Source organism: Neovison vison, chromosome 2, assembly GCF_020171115.1.
Source record: "Neovison vison isolate M4711 chromosome 2, ASM_NN_V1, whole genome shotgun sequence".
Lineage (NCBI taxonomy): Eukaryota > Metazoa > Chordata > Mammalia > Carnivora > Mustelidae > Neogale > Neogale vison.
Window position 1 is genome coordinate 150,902,958 of NC_058092.1, and position 20,691 is coordinate 150,923,648.

At 38.3% G+C, this 20,691-nt stretch overlaps 1 protein-coding gene and 1 pseudogene across 3 annotated transcripts in view; both read left to right on the plus strand.

The window, feature by feature from the left end:
- ERO1B (endoplasmic reticulum oxidoreductase 1 beta) overlaps nt 1-20,691 on the plus strand; it is a 73,635-nt gene that overhangs the window by 13,010 nt on the left and 39,934 nt on the right. For all 3 annotated transcript variants that reach the window (XM_044239317.1, XM_044239314.1, XM_044239316.1), the window contains 3 exons: nt 1,472-1,555; nt 12,289-12,330; nt 13,657-13,739. In XM_044239317.1, coding sequence (XP_044095252.1) covers nt 1,472-1,555; nt 12,289-12,330; nt 13,657-13,739 — 209 coding nt within the window. The remainder of the gene's footprint in view (nt 1-1,471; nt 1,556-12,288; nt 12,331-13,656; nt 13,740-20,691) is intronic.
- LOC122898526 lies at nt 14,914-16,973 on the plus strand (annotated as a pseudogene).

A 20,691-nucleotide genomic window follows, 5' to 3' on the forward strand; every position in this document is an offset into this window, starting at 1 on the left:
CAAGATGCGGAGAGAGAACATTCCAGGGAAGGAGAGTAGAGCAACAGGTATAAACGTCTTGAGTGCAGGCATAAAGGTTGAGCGTGTTTGAGGAATAAGTTCAGCCTGGCTGGAGCAAGGTGAGTGAGATATGGAGAGTTGGAAAGTAAGAGCCAGATGAGAAAATCTTGTGTTAGGATGTTGAATTTTAGTGTAAGTGTAATAAGCTTTTGGGGGGATTTGTACAAAACAGACTCTCAGGGTGTGAGATAGGAAATAGAGAAACCATGTAGGTTTTTGCATGAGACCAGATGGAAAGTGGAGTTGGAATAGGGCGTTGGAAGAGGTGAAAAATAAGCAAACGAACGTCGTATATAAGAGGTAACACCAACAGACTTACCTGATGGGGTGATTGTATGCTGTGAGAGTAGAAGTGAAATCGAAGATGATGTGGAGTTTTGAGCACATTACAGAAAAATATATCCTGACCAAGTTAATCTTATTCTAAGAATGCGGGAACAAGGCTTTTAGGTCCTCAACACAGTTCAACCCACATTCCTGATTTTTAAGAAATTTAATAGGAATGATGGATACTTCCTTAACATGATCATTTTAATCCTAACATTAGCATTGCCACCAATCTTGCTTGTTGGGAAATAGTCGAGGAATTCTCACTTAGGTGAGGGACCCAGGGTACCCACTGTTCTTTACTGCTGGAGATATTAGCATACCAAACAAGAGAGAGCAACTAGAGGCATAAACATTTTTGAAGAATAAGTAAAACTATCTCCATTTATAAATGACAAAATAATACTAGAAAACTTAAATAATGAACAAAAATGATAAAAAATGCATTAAGATAGCAGGCTATAAACTTAATATACAAAATCCCATATCTTCCTAAATGTAAACAATAAGATATAACAAACAAAATCCCCAGTTACACTGAGCAGTCAAGGTCACTGTCCGCCGGCCCCATTATTTTCCATCATGAAACTCTGGATGTTCTTTGTAGCACTTACTACAATTTGTAATTAAACAAACATGTATAATTTCTATTCCCTCCAGTAGACTCCAGGTGGGTGAAGTACTTTTTTATATATCTTCTTTGCCCTAGACCCTACACAGTGCAGACAGTGGGTGCTCAGTGCACACTGAAGCGGGTGGGCGCTCGGGAGAACCCTAACAGGTAAGGTGCTGACAGACATCAGAGTAAAATGCTGCCCAGGGTCTGCAGGTGAGCAGTATACTTGGACTTTATTCCTTTTTTGAAGTTTCAGAGGACTAATAACAGTTATTGTTTTTAATTGATATTACAACTGGGTGTCTGAAAAACTGCAGTTTGAAATTTTGAACCCTATAGATGCCACAGGGTAGGAAGCTTTTTCTTCTTCCCACCACCACATCAGTGGTGCGCAGCACAGGGACACCTAGAGAGTGTTGAAGAACTGTGCCATATGTGTGCTAACGTTTATCCAATCTTTCTCTCAAGGTCAATCTGAAGCGACCATGTCCTTTCTGGGCAGAAGATGGCCATTGTTCAATAAAAGACTGCCATGTGGAGCCCTGCCCAGAGGTAAAATAAATTAAAAAAATAACAATAAGGAAAACATTGCTTCCTCTTGGGCCCTTAGATAAGCATGAATTTATATTTTAGGCCACTGTTAATGGATTTAGACTTGTCTTCAAATTCATATGCTGTCAGCTCTCTCTTTTTAACCACATTATTGAAGGTTTATTTTATACTTGTCACCAATATGGGTTTGAAGAAGCTCTTCTACCCAGTAGTATTGATTGGTTGTGGAAGTATAGTATGGTTCTAAGCCAGGTGGAAGCCTGGGCAGCCTGTTCTAGGACTGGATCTACAGTTGGCTAACTCTTATTTCATGCTTTATTGAATATGCTTCTTATTTCATAAGAAAAGTGATGTTACTGGACCTTAACTTTTACATTTAGAGTGGGAATTAGAGTGATTTGTAAAGTAGAGGAATTTCAGGCTTGGTATGAGGTCTTCACTTGGTGGTTTTGTTACATTTTAAAAAAAAGCTATACTTACATTTTATTTTATTTTAAAGATTTTATTTATTTATTTGACAGAGAGAGAAATCACAAGCAGGCAGAGAGGCAGGCAGAGAGAGAGGGGGAAAGCAGGCTCCCCGCTGAGCAGAGAGCCCGATGTGGGACTCGATCCTAGGACTCTGGGATCATGACCTGAGCCGAAGGCAGCAGCTTAACCCACTGAGCCACCCAGGCGCCCTATACTTATATTTTAGATGTTTGTTTTAGACATATACCATAATTAATTCTTCTTAAACAGTAATTCATTATAAGCTGTGTTTTCATTTCACTTTTTACTTTTCTTACCTAATCAATTAATCTAGTTTGTTATCCTTAAAAATGGGGAAAAAAACCTTAACCAATGTCCTTTTTAAAGGGACAATTTTAAAAATCCTCTTCATTTTCCTTTAAGAATAAATTTTTTTAACTTTTTAGTCTGAAATAATTTCAGACCTACAGAAAAATTGGGAGAATAATACCAACAGTCCTCATTTATTTTTATTCAGATTCTCTGAATGTTTATCACGTTTGCTTTATTACTCTTTGTATATATTATTTTCTGAACTATTTGGGTGTAAATTACCAACAAGGGGATACATTACCCCTAATTACTTGTGTTTCCTTAAAAACAAGATTATTCTCGTATGTAATTAACAAAATCAGGAAATTAACATTTTTATAATACGAATGTCTAATCTATAGACCTTAGTCATATATTGCTGAATGACTTAATAATGTGCTATATAGCTTAAAAAAAGTGTTTTATAGTGTTACATTCACTTCATGTGTACAAAATAGTGCTTCAGTAGTTCTATATACTACTCAGTGCTGATCAAGGTAAGTGCACTCTCAATCCACTTCCCCGGTTTCAGCTATTGCCCCCTCCTTATCTCTTCTCTGGTATCCATCTCTTTGTTCTCTAGTTAAGAGTTTGTTTTTTTGGTTTGTCTCTTTTTTGTTCTTGTGTTTGTTTTGCTTCTTAAATTCCACGAGAGTGAGTGAAATAGTATGGTAATTCTTATTCTCTAACTGGCTTGTTTTCCTAAGCATTATACTCTCTAAATCCATCCATGTTTTGCAAATGGCAGGACTTCATTCTTTTTTATGGCTGAATAATATTCCATTTTATGTGTATACACCACATCTTCTTTATCCGTTCATCAATTGATCGACACTTGGGCTGTTTCCATGGGTTGTCTATTGTAAATAATGTTACTATAAACATAGGAGTGTAGGGGCCTAGGTGGCTCAGTGAGTTAAGCCTCTGCCTACGGCTCAGGTCATGATCTCAGGGTCCTGAGATCGAGTCCCGCATCAGGCTCTCTGCTTGGTGGGGAGCCTGCTTCCTCTTCTCTCTCTCTCTGCCTGCCTCTCTGCCTACTTGTGATCTCTCTCTGTCAAATAAATAAATAAAATCTTTAGGAAAAAAAATAGGAGTGTATATATCCCTTTGAATTAGTGTTTTTGTATTCTTTGGGTAAATACCTAGTAGTATAATTGCTGGATCATAGGGTAGTTCTGTTTTTAATTTTTCAAGGAACCTGTATGCTGTCTTCCACAGTTACTACACCAGTTTGCATTCCCACCAACAGTGCATGAATGTTACTTTTTCTCGACATCTTTGCCAGCACTTGTTTCTTGAGTTTTTGAGTTTGGTCATTCTAACAGATGTGAGGTGATAGTTCAGTTTGTTTTTGATTTCCCTTTCCCCGATGATACGTGATGTTGAGCATCTTTTCATGTATCTGTTTGCCATCTGGATATTGTCTTTGGAGAAATGTCTGTTCGTGTCTTCTGCCCATTTTTTAAATGGATTATTTGGGATTTTTTTTGGTGTTGGGCTGTATAAATTCATTTTTTTAAAGATTTTATTTATTTATTTGACAGGCAGAGATCACAAGTAGGCAGAGAGGCAGGCAGAGAGAGAGGAGAAAGCCGGCTCCCTATTGAGCAGAGAGCCCGATGTGGGGCTTGATCCCAGGACCCTGGGATCATGACCTGAGTTGAAGGCAGAGGCTTTAACTCACTGAGCCACCCAGGTGCCCCGAGCTGTATAAATTCTTTATATAATTTGGATAGTAATCCTTAGTTTGATATGTCATTGCAAATATCTTCTACCAGTTAGTTAGGTTGTCTTTTAGTTTTATGGTGGTTTCCTTTGCTGGAAAGAAGTTTTTTATTTTAGTGTAATCACAAGTGCTTATTTTGCTTTTGTTTTACTTGCCTCAGGAGACATACCTAGAAAGATCTTGTTATGGTCAACATCAGAGAAATTACTGCCTGTGCTCTGTTCTAGGAATTTTATGGTGTCAGGTCTCACGTTTAGGTCCCTAATCCAATTTGAGTTTTTGTGTGCAGTGTAAGAAGTCCCGTTTCATTCTTCTGCATGCAGCCATGCAGTTACCCTTTGTTGAAGAGACTTATTCCCATTAAATATTCTTGCCTCCTTTGTCAAAGATTGACAGTAGCATCATGGGTTTATTTCTGTGCTTTGTACGCAGTTCTATTGACCTAAGTGTCTATTTTTGTGCCAGTACCATACCTTTTTGATTACTACAGATAATATAATTTGAAATCTGGAATAGTGTTCCCTCCGGTTTTGATTTTCTTTTTCAAGATTGCTTTGGCTCTTCAGAGTCTTTTGTGGTTCCATACAAAGTTTAGGATGTCTTTTTTCTAGTTCTATGAAGAATACTGTTGGTATTTTGATAGGGATTGCATTAAATGTGTAGCTTGCTTTGGGTAGTATAAAAATTTTAACAATATTTGTTCTCGTAATCCATGAGCATGGACTGTCTTTCCATTTCTCTGTGTCATCTTCAGCTTCTTTCATCAATATTTTAATAGTTTTCACAATCAGGTCTTTTCACCTCTTTGCTAAGTTTATTCATAGCTGGTTTATTATTTTGGGGACTGTTGTAAATGGGATTGTTTTCTTAATCTCTCTTTCCACTGCTTCCTTATTACTGTATAGAAATACAGCAGATTTTTGTACATTGATTTTATGTCCTGAAACTTGACTGAATTCATTTTTAGATGTAGCAGTTTTTTGGTGGAGTCTTTAGGGTTTTCTACACAGAATATCATGTCCTCCGCAAATAGTGGAAGTTTGACTTCTTCATTAACCAGTTTGGTTGCCTTTTATTCCTTTTTGTTGTCTGATGGCTGTGGCTAGGACATCTAGTACTACCCTGAATAAAACGGTTAGAGTAGATAACTGTGTCCTTTTTCTGACCTCAGGGTAAATGCTCTCAGTTTTTCCCCCATTGAGTATAATGGATTTTCTCTATAAGGCCTTTATTATAGTTGAGGTATGTTTCCTCTAAACCTACTTTGTTGAGGGTTATTGATGCTGTATTTTATTGGATGCTTTTTCTGTATCTGTTGAAATCTGAAGCTTCTTTTCCTTTCTCTTACTGATATGATGTATCACACTGATTGATTTGTAAATATTGAACCACCCTTGCAACCTGGGGGTAAAGGTTGATCAGGGTGAATGATTTTTTTTTTTTTAAGGATTGTTGGACTTGGTTTGCTAGTATTTTGTAGAGGATTTTTGCATCTATGTTCATCAGAGTGATTGGCCTATAGTATTTTTTTTTAATTAAAAAAATCTTTGTTATTTTTTGTAGTTCTGTTTTGTTTTTTTTTTAAAGATTTTATGTATTGACATTTGACAGCGATCAATAGTAGGGCGGGGGAGGGGGTGGGAGGGGGTGGTTGCAGGGAAGCTGGCTCCCTGCTGAGCAGAGAGTGGGAGGCAGGGCTCAATCCCAGGACCAGGGGATCATGACCTGAACTGAAGGCAGAGGCTTTAACCCCCTGAGCCACCCAGGTGCCCCTGTAGTTCTGTTTTTTAATGGTGTCTTCACCTGGCTTCAGTATCAGGATGATACAGGCCTCAGAGAATGAATTTTGAAATGTTCCTTCTTCTTCATTTTTTTGAAATATTTTGAGAAGAATAGGTATTAACTTTACTTGGAATGTTTGATAAAATTTGCCTATGAAGCCATCCGGTCCTGGAGTTTTGTTTGTTGGGAATTTTTATTTTTTTTTAAGATTATGTTTATTTGACAGAGAGAGATCACAAGTAGGCAGAGAGGCAGGCAGAGAGAGAGAGAGGGAAGCAGGCTCCCCGCTAAGATGAGAGCCCGATGCAGGGCTCGATCCCAGGACCCTGGGATCATGACCTGAGCTGAAGGCAGAGGCTTTAACCCACTGAGCCACCCATGCACCCCATGTTGGGAATTTTTTGATCACTGATTCAATTTCATTGCTGGTTATCAGTCTGTTTAAATGTTCTTTCTTCCTGTTGCTGTTTTGATAGGTCATATGTTTCTAGGAATTTGTCCATTTCCTCTAGGTTGTCCAGGTTTGGAGTATGTAATTTTTCATAATACTCTCCTGTAGTTACTTGTATTTCTGTGGTGTCCATTGTTACTTTCTCTCATTTGCAATTTTGTTTGGGTCCTCTCTCTTTCTCTTTCTCCCCCCCCCTTTTTTTAATGAGCCTGGCTAGAGGTTTGTTTTGTTTATCTTTTCTAGGAACTAGCTCCTGATTTCATAGATTTCTTCTATTTTGTTTTTAAAAATTTTTCTGTATCATTTATTTGTGCTCTAATCTTTATTATTTCCTTCCTTCTGCTGGTTTGGGGTTTTGTTATTCTTTTTGTAGCTCCTTATATGTAAATTTAGGTTGTTTGAGATATTTCCTACTTCCTGAGGTAGGCCTGTATGGTCCTAAACTTCCCTCTTAGAACTGCTTTTGCTCCATCCGCAAGATTTTGGACCATTGCGTTTTCATTTTCATTTGTTTCCATGTAATTTTTTATTTCTTTGAGGTCTTGGATGACTCATTCATTGTTTAGTAGCATGTTATTTAACCTTGATGAATTTGCGCTCTTTTCAGATTTTTTCCTGTGGTTGACTTACAGTGTCATAGTGTTGTGGTCAGAAAAGATGCATGGTATAATTTCAATCTTCTTGACTTTGTTCAGGCTTGTTTTATGGGTTAATCTGTGATCTGTTCTGGAAAAATGTTCTGTGTGCACTTGTGGAGAATATGTATCTGCTGTTTTAGGATGGAATGCTCTGAAAATATCTTTTAAATCCATCTGGTCTGGTGAGTGGAGCCATTGTTTCCTTGTTGATTTTCTGTTGGGACAATCTGTCCATTGATGTAAGAGGGGTGTTATAGTCTCCTATTATTATTGCATTCCTATCAATTAGTTTTTTTATGTTTGTTGTTAACTGTGTATTTGGGTGCTCCCATGTTGGGTGCATAAATATTTATAATTGTGTATCTTCTTGTTAGAGTCTCCCCTTCATCATCATATAGTGTTCTTCTTTATCTCCTGATACAGTCTTTGTTTTAAAGTCTATTTTGTTTGATTCAAGTATTACTACTCCAGCTTTCTTTTGACATCCATTTGGGTGACGAATCTTTCTTCATCCTCTTACTTTTAGTCGGCAGTTGTTTTTACGTTGGAGATGAGTCTCTTGTAGGCAGCCTTATAGATGGCTCTTGTTTTTTTTTATCCACTCTGTGTAATTCAAAGACACCCCATGTCTTTGGATTGAAGTGTCTAGTCCATTTACATTCAGAGTAGTTATTGGTAGATATAAATTTATTACCAAGTTGTTACTTCCTTTGCAATTGTTTTGTAGTTTTTCTCTGATCTCTCTCTTGCTCTTTTTTGTGGTGTTTTGGCTTTCCTTAGTGATATGCTTGGATTCCTTTCTCTTTATTCATTGCATATCTGTTGCTGGTTTTGTTTTTCTTTATTTCTTTTCAGTGTAACAGAATTCATTGTTTATGTACCACACCCAGTGCTCCATGCAATACGTGCCCTCTATAATCCCCACCACCTGGCTCCCCCGACCTCCCACCCCACACCCCTTCAAAACCCTCAGATTGTTTTTCATAGTCCATAGTCTCTCATGGTTCACCTCCCCTTCCAATTGCCCTCAACTCCCGTCTCCTCTCCATCTCCCCATGTCCTCCATGTTATTTGTTATTGCTGGTTTTTGATTTGTGGTTACCATTAGGTTTGTATATAACATCTTCTGCATATAGCAGTCTGTGCTAAGTTGAAGGTCATTTAAGTTTGAACCCATTCTTTATTCCTTTCTGCTTAACATTTTGGACATATGGTGTCATATTTTATATCCTTTGTGAATCTCTTGACTGATATTTACAGGTATACTTATTTTTACTGCTTTTATGTTTCCTACTTTTCCTACTCTTACTTACAGTTTTTTCTTAACACTCAAAGAGTCCCCTTTAACGTATGGCTGGTGTAGTAGTCATAAACTCCGTTAGTTTTTGTTTGTCTGAGAAACTCTTTATCTTTCCTTCTATTCTGAATGATAGGCTTGCTGGATAGAGTATCCTTGGCTGCAGATTTTTCTTTTCAGCACTTGAAATCTATCATGCCACTCTCTTCTGGCCTACAAATCTTCTGGTAAAAAAAAAAAAAAAATCAGCTGAGGGGCGCCTGGGTGGCTCAGTGGGTTAAAGCCTCTGCCTTCGGCTCAGGTCATGATCCCAGGGTCCTGGGATCGAGCCCCGCGTCAGGCTCTCTGCTCCGCAGGGAACCTGCTTTCTCCTCTCTCTCTGCCTGCCTCTCTGCCTACTTGTGATTTCTCTCTGTCAAATAAATAAAATCTTTAAAAAAAAAAAAATCAGCTGATCGCTCTATGGGTTTTCCCCTTGTATGTAACCGTTTTCTTTTCTCTTGCTGCTTTAAAATTTTTTTTCTTTATCACTACTTTTTGCCATTTTAACTACTATGTGTCTTGGTGTGGATCACCTTGGGTTGATTTTGTTGGGGGATCTCTCTGCCTCCTGGATCTCAGTATCTGTTTCCTTCCCCAGATTCAGGAAGTTTTAGCTATTATTTCTTCAAATAAAATTTCTGTTCTCTTCTTTTTCTACTTCTTCCAGGATCCCTGTAATTTGAATGTTATTACACTTAATGGAGTCACTGAGTTCCCTAAGTCTATTCTCATTTTGTATAACTTTTTTTTTCCTCTCACATGCTCGGCTTGATTACTTTCCTTTACTCTGTCTTCCAGGTTGTTGATTCATTTGCCTGTTTGCTCTAACCTACTATTTATTCCATTTAGTGTATTTTAATTTTCATTTATTGTGTTCTTCATCTCTGATGTGTTCCTTTTTATTTCTGTGTTAAGGGTCTCACTGATGTCCTCCATTCTTTCTCAAGCCCAGGGAGTATGTTTATGATCATTACTTAAAATTTTCTATCAGCCATACTACTTACATCCATTTCACTTTGGTCTGTTGCTGTGGTTTTGTCCTGTTCTTTCGATTGGGACATATTCCTTATCTCATTTTGTCTGATACTCTGTATCTGTTTCTGTGTGTTAGCGAAGTCAGCTCTGCGTCCTCCTCTTGAAGTTCATGGTCTTATGAACAAGATGTCCTGTAGTGCCCTGTGGTAGAGTTGTCCCCTGCTCTGCTCTTGTGTCCTGGTCAGCTTTTCCTTTAGTCCGGTTGTCTAAGCTGCTCTCTTAGCTGCTTGTGGGCTGTGTTTGGTCCCCCGCTGGAGTGCTGCACATTTTAACAAGGTGTGTGCTGATCTGTTTGTGAGAGGAGATCTGTTTCCTGCACTGGTGGATGGAGGGCTGTGTGGGTGGGGTACCAGTTTCAACAGGATGGGTCTTGAGCTTCTGCAAGGTCCACAGCTGCTCAGACTGAGGCCCTGCAAAACGTGTGGGTCAGGAAAAGCTGCGCTGGTGATGTTTACACTGGTCTTCCATGGGAGGGGTCCAAAACCAGAATTGACACAAATGTGTCGAAAAGGGGACCTTACTAGGTGTGGGTGGGTGGGGCTCAGTGTAACCAATTTAGCTAGAAAGCATTGTATAGTGCTGGTTCCCACAGGTGCCTATGTATTTATGCTGTGAGTGGGGATGCAGAGGTGGGGGAAATGGTGCCTGCCTCCTTTGTTCCTGGAGGGGCCTCCCTGTGATCCCTGCCTTTCAGGACATGCTCTAAGATTAGTAAGTCTCCCTCCCATATGCCCTAGGTATTTTTCAAATTGCTGCTTCTATGTTGTAGCTACCTGGGCCTTTTTGTCCTATCTTTTCCCCTCCTCCTGCTGTCTGTTTTAAGGGCAGGAACTCTGCTTCCTAATGCCTTTCAGCTCTCCCAGAGTAGAGGTGCTGATTTTTAAAAATCCAAGCTTCAACTCCCACTGGTTGTAGGAACTCCTGAAATTTGGAACCTCTGGCTTTCAAAACCAAAAGTTATGGGGATTGGTCTTCCCTATGCATGTGTGATAGTCTGTTTCTCACCCTTCCCTCTACCTCCAGTTCTTGACTGCAGACAGCCAAAGCCTGTTTCGTTCCCCACTGCATCTCTACCCTTCCTACGCAATTTGATGTGGCCTCTTCTCTGCCTTTAGTTGCGGAGTTTGTTCTGCCAGCCTTTGGGTTGTTTTCTAGATTATTTGTGTGAAGTTTTTGTTTTCTAGTTGTATCCATAGGATGAGGTGAGCAGGGTCCTCCTACCCCATAATCTTCCCAGCCTCAATCCCAGCTGGTTTATTTCATTCTTGATTTAGTTATTAGTTTTACATTTTTCATTACTTCTAATAATTCTCTTCTGTGATTGTTATGTGTTATTCGTGACAATCATCTGTGATGCCTACCCCAGTATGTCTAAAAGGTTTATTGTTAAGATTTGCATGAGTCAAGCTATTGTATTTAGCATCAAACCTTTAGAAAAGCTGCTAAAGGTTTTGATTTTAGCGTATTATACTATACTAGTCAGAGGACACCCTGTAGCCAGCAGTCACTTTTGGTTAGTATTCCTTCCACATTTTAAATTCAGGTTTGTGGCTGTTAGATTTGACTTAAGTTTTATAGTCTTCTCTCTTCTGCCTTCTGTTAGATGTACTAGCAAATACTAAAATAATAAAATGCTGGCAACGCGTAAAGTTTTAATCTATTGATTAGGGAAATATCTCTAATCATTATTTATATTCTTTCACCTGGCAGGAAGATATTTATTCTGAATATTTGGTTAAATTTACCTAAGCTAAAATTTACCATGACACATGAAAAGATTTTAGTAGGTATTTTGCTATACCATAGATTCTGATGCTAGAAATCAGTCCCCTAGATTGATTAGAGGATCAACCTGTGATTTTCTGCTTTCAGATATGATTTTTTGTTTGTTTAAAATTGTGTCTGATGAACCAGTTATAATGAGTTCTCGCTTTGCTTATTAAAGCCTGAAACTAATTACTGGCTTTGTAGAAAAGAAAGTTGGACATAGGGATTTAGTGTTAGTAAACCCTGATTACCTAGATTGGTAAACCAAGGTCAATCCTGTGCACCAAGGAACTGGTTCTGTCAGTATTTTTTTTTTAAGATTTTATTTTTTTATCAGAGAGAGAGGGAGAGCAAGTGAGCACAGGCAGACAGAGTGGCAGGCAGAGGCAGAGGGAGAGGCAGGCTCCCTGCTGAGCAAGGAGCTGGATGCGGGACTCGATCCCAGGACGCTGGGATCATGACCTGAGCCGAAGGCAGCTGCTTAACCAACTGAGCCACCCAGGCGTCCCTGGTTCTGTCAGTATTAATCCCAAACTGCCTTCACTTTAGATGTCACTTTAGAGCAGAAATTAAGATTGAGCGTAAAATTTTTCAAAGAACTTTGAAATTTTTTAAAGCTTCTCTTTCTGTGGTAGGAAAGTTTATGGAATAGTGATTTTTATCAGTTTTTTTAACCTAAAAATTATGTGAACTATTCCATACTGCATTACAGTTTAAATTATAGCTGATTTGGGGGTGCCTGGTTGGCTCAGTGGGTTAAGCCTCTGCCTTTGGCTCAGGTCATGAACTTAGGGTCCTGGGATGGAGCCCCACATCGGGCTCTCTGCTCAGCGGGGAGCCTGCTTCTCCCTCTCTCTCTCTCTCTACCTGCCTCTCTACTTGTGATATATCTCTCTCTCTGTCAAATAAATAAATAAAATCTTTTTAAAAAATTTTAGCTGATTTTGACACTGTTATTTTGTATATGTCGTTCAGTTTGCTAAAATGTGATTTACAAGTCCATAAATTGGTTTTTTATTAGATAGTATGAAAACAATTTGAATGAATGTTCATTTTTTAATCATAGAATAAAATAGTCTCTGTATGTGAGCAGTGGCATTACTATTTGTGAAGAAATCTCAAGAAAAAAATGAAGATAACTTCCTAAATTTTTCTTGTTATTCTTTTAAGAGCAAAATTCCAGTCGGAATTAAAGCTGGGAGTTCTAATAAGGTGAGTCACTTTTCTTCCTTGAATATTTTTGCTTTACACTGTGAAACTTACATTTCCTGCTTGACAGTGGTTGCAGAAGAGAACTGTTCTAGAATTAGTTGGCAGTGGGAACATTTTGCTCCATAGTCCCACCTTTTTAATTCTTGCCGCAGGCAGAGAACTTGTATGTTTTTACAGTTAAATTATATAGATTCTTTTGAGACACATCAATTCTGTCTTCTGTAGAAGAACTATAGTAGCATAGTATAACTACAGTATTAGATGCCCTGTGCAACAGGTGTTTTATCATGCATGTATTTTTAGTCTTGTGTTCCAACTAGTCAACCTGTCATCTTCAGGATTATACTGTATAGGGTACACAGTTATCAAGGTATTTGGGGCATAGTACTTTTAAATGGCATTAAAATTTTTTTATTTTAAAAATATTTTTTCAGTTATTTTTTATTCTTCATTATGCTTTTGGAAATTTTGTCTCTGCTGATATATGTAGCTTTGTTAATTTTAATAGTTGTGTAGTACTCCATTGTATGAGTATCTCATTGGTTAGCTCTTCCTCTGCTGATGGGCATTTCAGTTGTTTGGAGTTTTTTTTTTTTTTTTAATAAAGATTTTTTTTTTAATTTTATTTATTTATTTGAGAGAGAGAGACAGTGAGAGAGAGCATGAGCGAGGAGAAGGTCAGAGAGCGAAGCAGACTCCCCATGGAGCTGGGAGCCCGATGTGGGACTCGATCCCGGGACTCCAGGATCACGCCCTGAGCCGAAGGCAGTCGTCCAACCAACTGAGCCACCCAGGCGTCCCTGGAGTTTTTTGCTATTAGAACAGTGATGTATCAACATTTTCATCCTTTGTCTCATTGTGTACACATGTAAGAGTAGACAGGTAGATATTTAGGTAGATATTTAGAAGTAAGGTTGCTGGGCCATTGATTATGCCTATCTTAGCATGATGAGATAGTACCAACTACTTTCTAAAGTGGTTGTACTTCATTTTTGGTTTTCTTTTTTAGTGTTGCTCTGGATATGGTTTCAGTTGTAAGACTGTTTGTTCAAGGGTTTATTCATTTTTATAGCTCTAGATAAATATTGTCAAATTACTTTCCCAAGAGGGTTTTCTTATTTTACATGATCACTAACATACCAGTGGTAATTGTTTTCAATGTCTTCTTGAGTTGGTGGGAATTTGTGACTCATTTTGATTTCCATTTCTTACATGTGTGAGAGGTTTTGATAATAGGATGTATCTGTGTCATCACTGACAGATTGCCAGTGGAACTTGAAATAGAGAGAAAGCTAATTACTAAACTTACTATGTACTTCCTTTCAGTACTCAAAAGTGGCAAACGATACCAAAGAATTAGAAGACTGTGAGCAAGCTAATAAACTGGGAGCAATTAACAGCACGCTAAGGCAAGTTTAAAAAATATTCTCTTCTTTAGTATCTTTATATCAGAAATATTCTGTTTTTCTTGTGATTTTGATGAAACAGTAAAGTTTCAAGTCATTCTCTTTTTTTTTTTTTCAAGTCATTCTTAAGAAGTTATTCTTCATCCTAAATTTCATGATTGCTTTGCTTCCTCCTCTTAGTGGATTTGTTCTTAAATTTCAAAAATATATCATCAATAGTGACTTTATCAAAATGTAAAAATACAGAAGATTGTTCTGCCAGCAGGACTTATGGATCCATTCTTCCTGGTTATAATAGTAAAAGGAACTTGAACTTCTGAGTTTTTTGTAAATAGTAATTCAATCTGTGTGTTATATTTTGAACAGTTAAAGTTTTGATTACCATGACTATTAAGTTTCATGGATTTTTTTTTCTATTGACTTTTCCTTATTTTCTCTAAGTAAAACCTGCTTGTGAAGGCCAACATAATTTGTGAGTGGTCTCAGATTATGCACTATGAAATGACTGAACATATCTATAATTGAGAGTAGGGAATGGATTATTACTAATCTTTTTAATTTCCCTATTTGCTTAGGTTGGCATTTGTGTACTATAGTGTTAGACTTAATAAAGTTATCAGTCATTATTTATTGAAAAATTTTAATATAGAAAACTAGAGAAGATAATATAATAAGATAATAAAATAAATACATTTTATTTTATTTTATTTATTTTTTTATTTAGTGACTAGATATTAACTTTTTCTACTATGTTTTTAAAAAGAGAGAAATGTAGATAAATTTGAAATCCCCTATGCCCTATTTCCCAATTCTATTTTCTTTCCTTCTAGAGGTAACTACTGTCATGAATCTATCTATGGTTTTGTTTTTATTATATATATAAAATGATGGTTATTTTACATATGATTTTATTTTTTCCTTATATAAAATAATACTGAATTTAACATCCAAATTTATTTTTACACTGCACATATTGCATTCTAGATCTATATTAAAACATGGGAGATTTGTCTCATTATTTCAGCTGATGAATGGTTTTTATCAGATGACTATTACCTATTTTACTTATCTGTTCCTCTACTGATAGACATTTGAATTATTCAGATTTCTTACTTCTACAAATTATGTGACCTTGAGTGCCTTGATAATTTTTTTGGCATACAGTAGGAAATTTGGCATGCAGTAATGAGATTGCTGAACCTCATGCCCCCATGTACCTGTTCTTGATATTGCCTGAGGGCTTTCCAAAGTGCTTGTATGACTGTGTACTGCCTCTGGGGCTGAGAACTGGTTTTGGTCTCCGCATCCTTGCCAAAAATTAATAATGTTTGCAGATGAAATAGCATCTCATTTTTGTTTAATTTGTATTTTGTTGATTACTAGTAAGTTTTAGCATTTTTTAATCTGTTTATTGCATATTAGTGTTTCTTAATGAATGCCTACAATATATGTCAAGCAATGTTCTAGAGTAGTATTAAGTGTATAGTGGTGAACATGACAAATTCTTTTTCTCATGAAGCTTAATCCTCTTTGGAGATCTGCAGTAAAAAAGTAAAATATATAAGAAGTAAGTAAAGTGGCGATGAGTGCCTGGGAGAAAGATAAAGCAGAGAAGAAAGACAGAGGGCTAGGGGTGGTGTGGATGGGGATGGGGAAGTGGCACTGTTTTAGATTGGGTGGTGAGAGAAAGGCACAGCAATAATGGGACATTTGAACAAAGTGCCCATAAAGGCACAAGTCGTAAGTCATAATATGGCTGCCTGAGGGAGAAGTATTCTAGGCATGTATAATTGTTAGTAAAAAGGACCTGTGACAGGAGTGTGCCTAGATGATTTGAAGACTCCCAAGAAGGCCAGTGTGGCTGGAGTACAGTGGTCAAGGGCAAAATAGTAGAATACTGAGTTAGAAGATGCTAGGGATGGGGGCATGGGTAGGGTGGGGTGGAGGGCTTGAAGACAGCTACGAATGCTGCTTTTAAACTGAGTGGAATGGAAAGTCACTGGAGAACTGGAGAGAATGCTTTGAGGCAGCCGGGTGCTATGTTATGTGGTTATTGTACTAATCCAGGTAAGACAGAATGGTGATAGCTGTAGAAATGATGAGAAGTGGTCAGATTCTGGACAGATTTTGAAGAGCGAGCTGACAGGATTTGCTGAGGGATTTGATGTGGGGTATGGAAAAAGATAGGAGCTATAAATGACTACAGGATTGGGAAGTAGAGGCCTCTGCTCCAGCAGCGGCCTAGAGAGCAACAGCGAGCACATTGCTCAGCTTTCCCACTTGTTGCCACCTTCTGTGGAGCCTCCGCCTCCTCTGCTATGCCCCCAGCTTCCTCCTCTCCAGCCTGCAGTTAACCCGTTCGCCCACTGGGCTCTACAGTGGCGACCCCAGCATCTTGATGAGTGATGATAAACCAGGTGATCACCTAGACTTATTCTGTATACCTCAATCATTATGCTGAGGATTTGGAAAAGGTGTTTATTCCTCATGGAATTATGGACAGGACTGAGCAGCTTACTCAAGATGTGATGAAGACATGGGAGGCTGTCACATCGTAGACCTTTGTGTGCTCGAGGGAGGCTATAAATTCTTTGCTGACCTGCTGGGTTGTATCAGAGCACTGAACAGAAATTGTGATGGATCCATTCCCATTACTGTAGATTTCATCAGACTGAAGAACTACTATAATGACCAGTCAACAGGGAACATCAAAGTAAATGATGGAGATGATCTCTCAACTTTCTTTTTTTAAGATTTTATTTATTTATTTGTTAGAGAAAGTGAGAGAGAGAGAGAGAAAATGGGCAGGTAGAGTGGCTGGCAGAGGCAGAGAGAGAAACAGGCTCCTGGCTGAGCAAGGAACCCAACAGGGGACTTGATCCCAGGATCCTGGAATCATGACCTGAGCCAAAGCTTAACTGACTGAGCCACCCAGGCATCCTGATCTCTCAACTTTGACTGGAAAGGATGTCTTGATTATTGAGGATAAACTGACACTGGCAAAACAATGCAAACCTTGCTTTCATTGGTCAAGGAGCATAATCCAAAGATCGTCGAGGTCGGAAGCTTGCTGGTGAAGAGGACCCCTTGAAGTGTTGGCTATAAATCAGACTTTGTTGGATTTGAAATCCAGACAAGTTTAGTGTAAGATATGCCCTTGACTATAATGAATACTTCAGGGATTTGAATCATGTTTGTGTCATTAGTGAAACTGGAAAAGAGAAGTACAAAGCCTAAGATGAGAGTTCATGTTGAGTTTGGAAGCATCTGGAGTCCCATTGAAGTTATCAGTAGAATGTTCTAGGTCTGTGGCCATCTGCTTAGTAGAGCTTTATTGAATGTATCCTCTCAGAATTTTATCCACTTAGTATTTTAGAAATGTCCGTTGCTGCATTCCTGAAGTCTTTATTTGCAGTACGAGCCTATATACTGTTCCTCTTTGTGTGGAGTGTTGTTTGACTTGTGAATGAAAAATAGTCTCTTAAACCACACCACTGTTGAATGAAAATATTGAAATTGTATCTGTAAGAAACATTTAAAGAGAAGATATATTAGTTTTTTAATTGGTATTTTAATTTTTATATATTCAAGAAAGAACAGAAGTGATTGAATATTGTTAACTCTATACCACTGTGTGTTTAGAAGAGTAAGGAACAGTGAGTTTTTGTATCAGAGACAGCATCTACAGTATTGTTCTTTTGGGTAAATCATATGTCTTGGAATTATTTTACTGTCTCAGTAGAATTAACTGTTTTCTCGTGTTTAATCAGATGATTTCCAGGGAATCTGTGTCAACAGTTCCTTTTAAATACAAATCAATAAATTCCAAAAAACGTTAAAAAAAAAAGATTTGGAACTAGAAAACTAGGAGTTGCCATTTACTGAACTGGGGATACTTGCAGGAGGAACAATTTTGATGGAAAATTATAGTTCAGTCTTGGACTTGCTACATTTGAACTGCCTATGAGACATCTGTTGGAGATGTCGAGCAGGTAGTTAGATCCACAAGTCTCAATTTCAGGGGAGAGATAAAATGTGGGAGTCATGTGTGAATATATGGCAGTTTAAAACCATATGACATTACCCAGGAAAGAATATAACTAGAGAAGTTATCCAGGGGTTGGGAATTAAGTCACTGTAGAATTTTAAGGTAAAGTGCCTTTTTATATTCTTTGCTGTTGTTTCTCCATGGTGAAACATGGGATTGGCGTGGAGTGTGGAGGTGGGATTATATGTACTTTTAAAATATTATTAATTTGGGGGCGCCTGAGTGGCTCAGTGGGTTAAGCCTCTGCCTTCAGCTCAGGTCATGATCTCAGGTCCTGGGATCGAGCCCTGCTTTGGGCTCTCTGCTCAGCAGGGAGCCTGCTGCCCCGTCTCTCTCTGCCAGCCTCTCTGCCTACTTGTGATCTCTCTCTCTCTGTCAAATGAATTTAAAAAATATATTATTTGTAGGCATTCCTCATACAATCTGATCATAATTCTTTGGCTATATGCATTGTTAGGGCTTATCTTTTAATTTTGCTTATAGATATTTTGTGGAACAGAGTTATTTTTAAATTTTTAAATCCAAGTATAACAGAAATACAATAAAGTATACAAATGTTAAGCATAAAGGTGAGTTTAATTTTACAAAGCGAACCCAGCTCTGCAACAACTATCCAAAACAATGTACTTGCTGCCCTGAAGATTGCTGTGTGTAATTTTCTGGTCATTACCACTGTCCAAAGTTAACCATGATTTTTTTTTAATTTTTTATTTTTTATAAACATATATTTTTATCCCCAGGGGTACAGGTCTGTGAATCGCCAGGTTTACACACTTCACAGCACTCACCAAAGCACACACCCTCCCCAATGTCCATATAACCATGATTTTGAGTTACAGTAGCAGAAGTTAATTTTGCCTATTTTTATAAAATAATATGGAATGTATTTTTTGTGTCTGACTTATTTTATTAAGTATCATGTCGTGAGAGTCATCCATGTTCTTGGACTTAGTAGTAGCATTTAATTCTTTTTTCATTGGTTTCCATAGTTAAAACTGCACCAAAATGTTCCCATCCTATCATTGATAGTTGGAGTTTTCCACTTCACAGCCATTCCAAAAAATATAGTGGCGGACATTTGGTGTTTGCATTTGGTATGCATCTATGTAGAATATACCTAGGGGTGAAATTAAATAATTCTGCTGAGACGTTTTCCAAAATGACTCCTAAAATACATTGCTACTGGTAGTGTATGAGAGTTCCTCATTCCACAACTTCTCCAGAAGTTGGTACTATAACTTTTAAACAGCCTTACTGAAATTTAATTGACATGCAGTATACTGTACCTATTTAAATATCTCCTTGGTGTTTTGACAAGTGTGTACACATGAAAATCAGTTTAATCAAGATAGTTATTTTATCTACCACCCTGAAAAGTTTTCTCCTGTTCTTTGGAAATCGCTCTGGCCCTTTCCTTCCTGCCCCTGCATTGCCCACTTCGAAGGCCACTGGTTTTTGTTTTTTTCCAATTTATTTATTTTCAGAAAAACAGTATTCATTATTTTTTCACCACACCCAGTGCTCCATGCAATCCGTGCCCTCTATAATACCCACCACCTGGTACCCCAACCTCTCTCCCCCCACCCCGCCACTTCAAATTCAGGATCTATAATGAACTCCTCAAACTCAACAGACACGAAACAGGCAAGCATATCAAAAAATGGGCAGAAGATATGAACAGACACTTCTCCAATCAAGACATACAAATGGCTATCAGACACATGAAAAAATGTTCATCATCATTAGCCCTCAGGGAGATTCAAATTAAAACCACATTGAGATATCACCTTACACCAGTTAGAATGGCCAAAATTAACAAAACAGGAAACAACATGTGTTGGAGAGGATGTGGAGAAAGGGGAACCCTCTTCCACTGTTGGTGGGAATGCAAGTTGGTACAGCCTCTTTGGAGAACAGTGTGGAGATTCCTCAAGAAATTAAAAATAGAGCTTCCCTATGACCCTGCAATTGCATTCCTGGGTATTTACCCCAAAGATACAGATGTCGTGAAAAGAAGGGCCATCTGTACCCCAATGTTTATAGCAGCAATGGCCACAGTCGCCAAACTATGGAAAGAACCAAGATGCCCTTCAACGGATGAATGGATAAGGAAGATGTGGTCCATATACACTATGGAGTATTATGCCTCCATCAGAAAGGATGAATACCCAACTTTTGTAGCAACATGGACGGGACTGGAAGAGATTATGCTGAGTGAAATAAGTCAAGCAGAGTCAATGATCATATGGTTTCACTTATTTGTGGAGCATAACAAATAGCATGGAGGACAAGGGGTGTTAGAGAGGAGAAGGGAGTTGGGGTAAATTGGAAGGGGAGGTGAACCACGAGAGACTATGGACTCTGAAAAACAATCTGAGGGGTTTGAAGGCCACTGGTTTTAACCCAGCACCATCTTGACAGGAAGTCCCTGGTAAAGACTAGGAAGTTGTGACGTAAGTAGCTTGGCATCCATCTTCAAACTGACTTTGAGAAAAGCTGGACTACTTCCCTTCAACCCACCTATAAGCAAGACCGAGCCAACTCTGTTAGCATTAGATTAGCCTTCACCATCTTTTCTGCTGCCGTGGCTTTCAGGCAGGGTTTAGGATGAAACGACCAGCAAAGCATCACCACATAAGAATCCTCAAGGATAAAAGTTCCTCTAAATCATATTGTTAACTAGAAAATAGGAATTTATGTGGGAAATAATTGCTTTGTTCTTGACTATTTTCTTTTTTCTTTTTTTTTAAAGATTTTTTCCTTATTTATCTGACAGAGATCACAAGTAGGCAGAGAGGCAGGCAGAGAGAGAGGAGGAAGCAGGCCCCCTGCAGAGCAGAGAGCCCGATGCGGGGCTCGATCCCAGGACCCCGGGATCATGACCTGAGCCGAAGGCAGAGGCTTAAC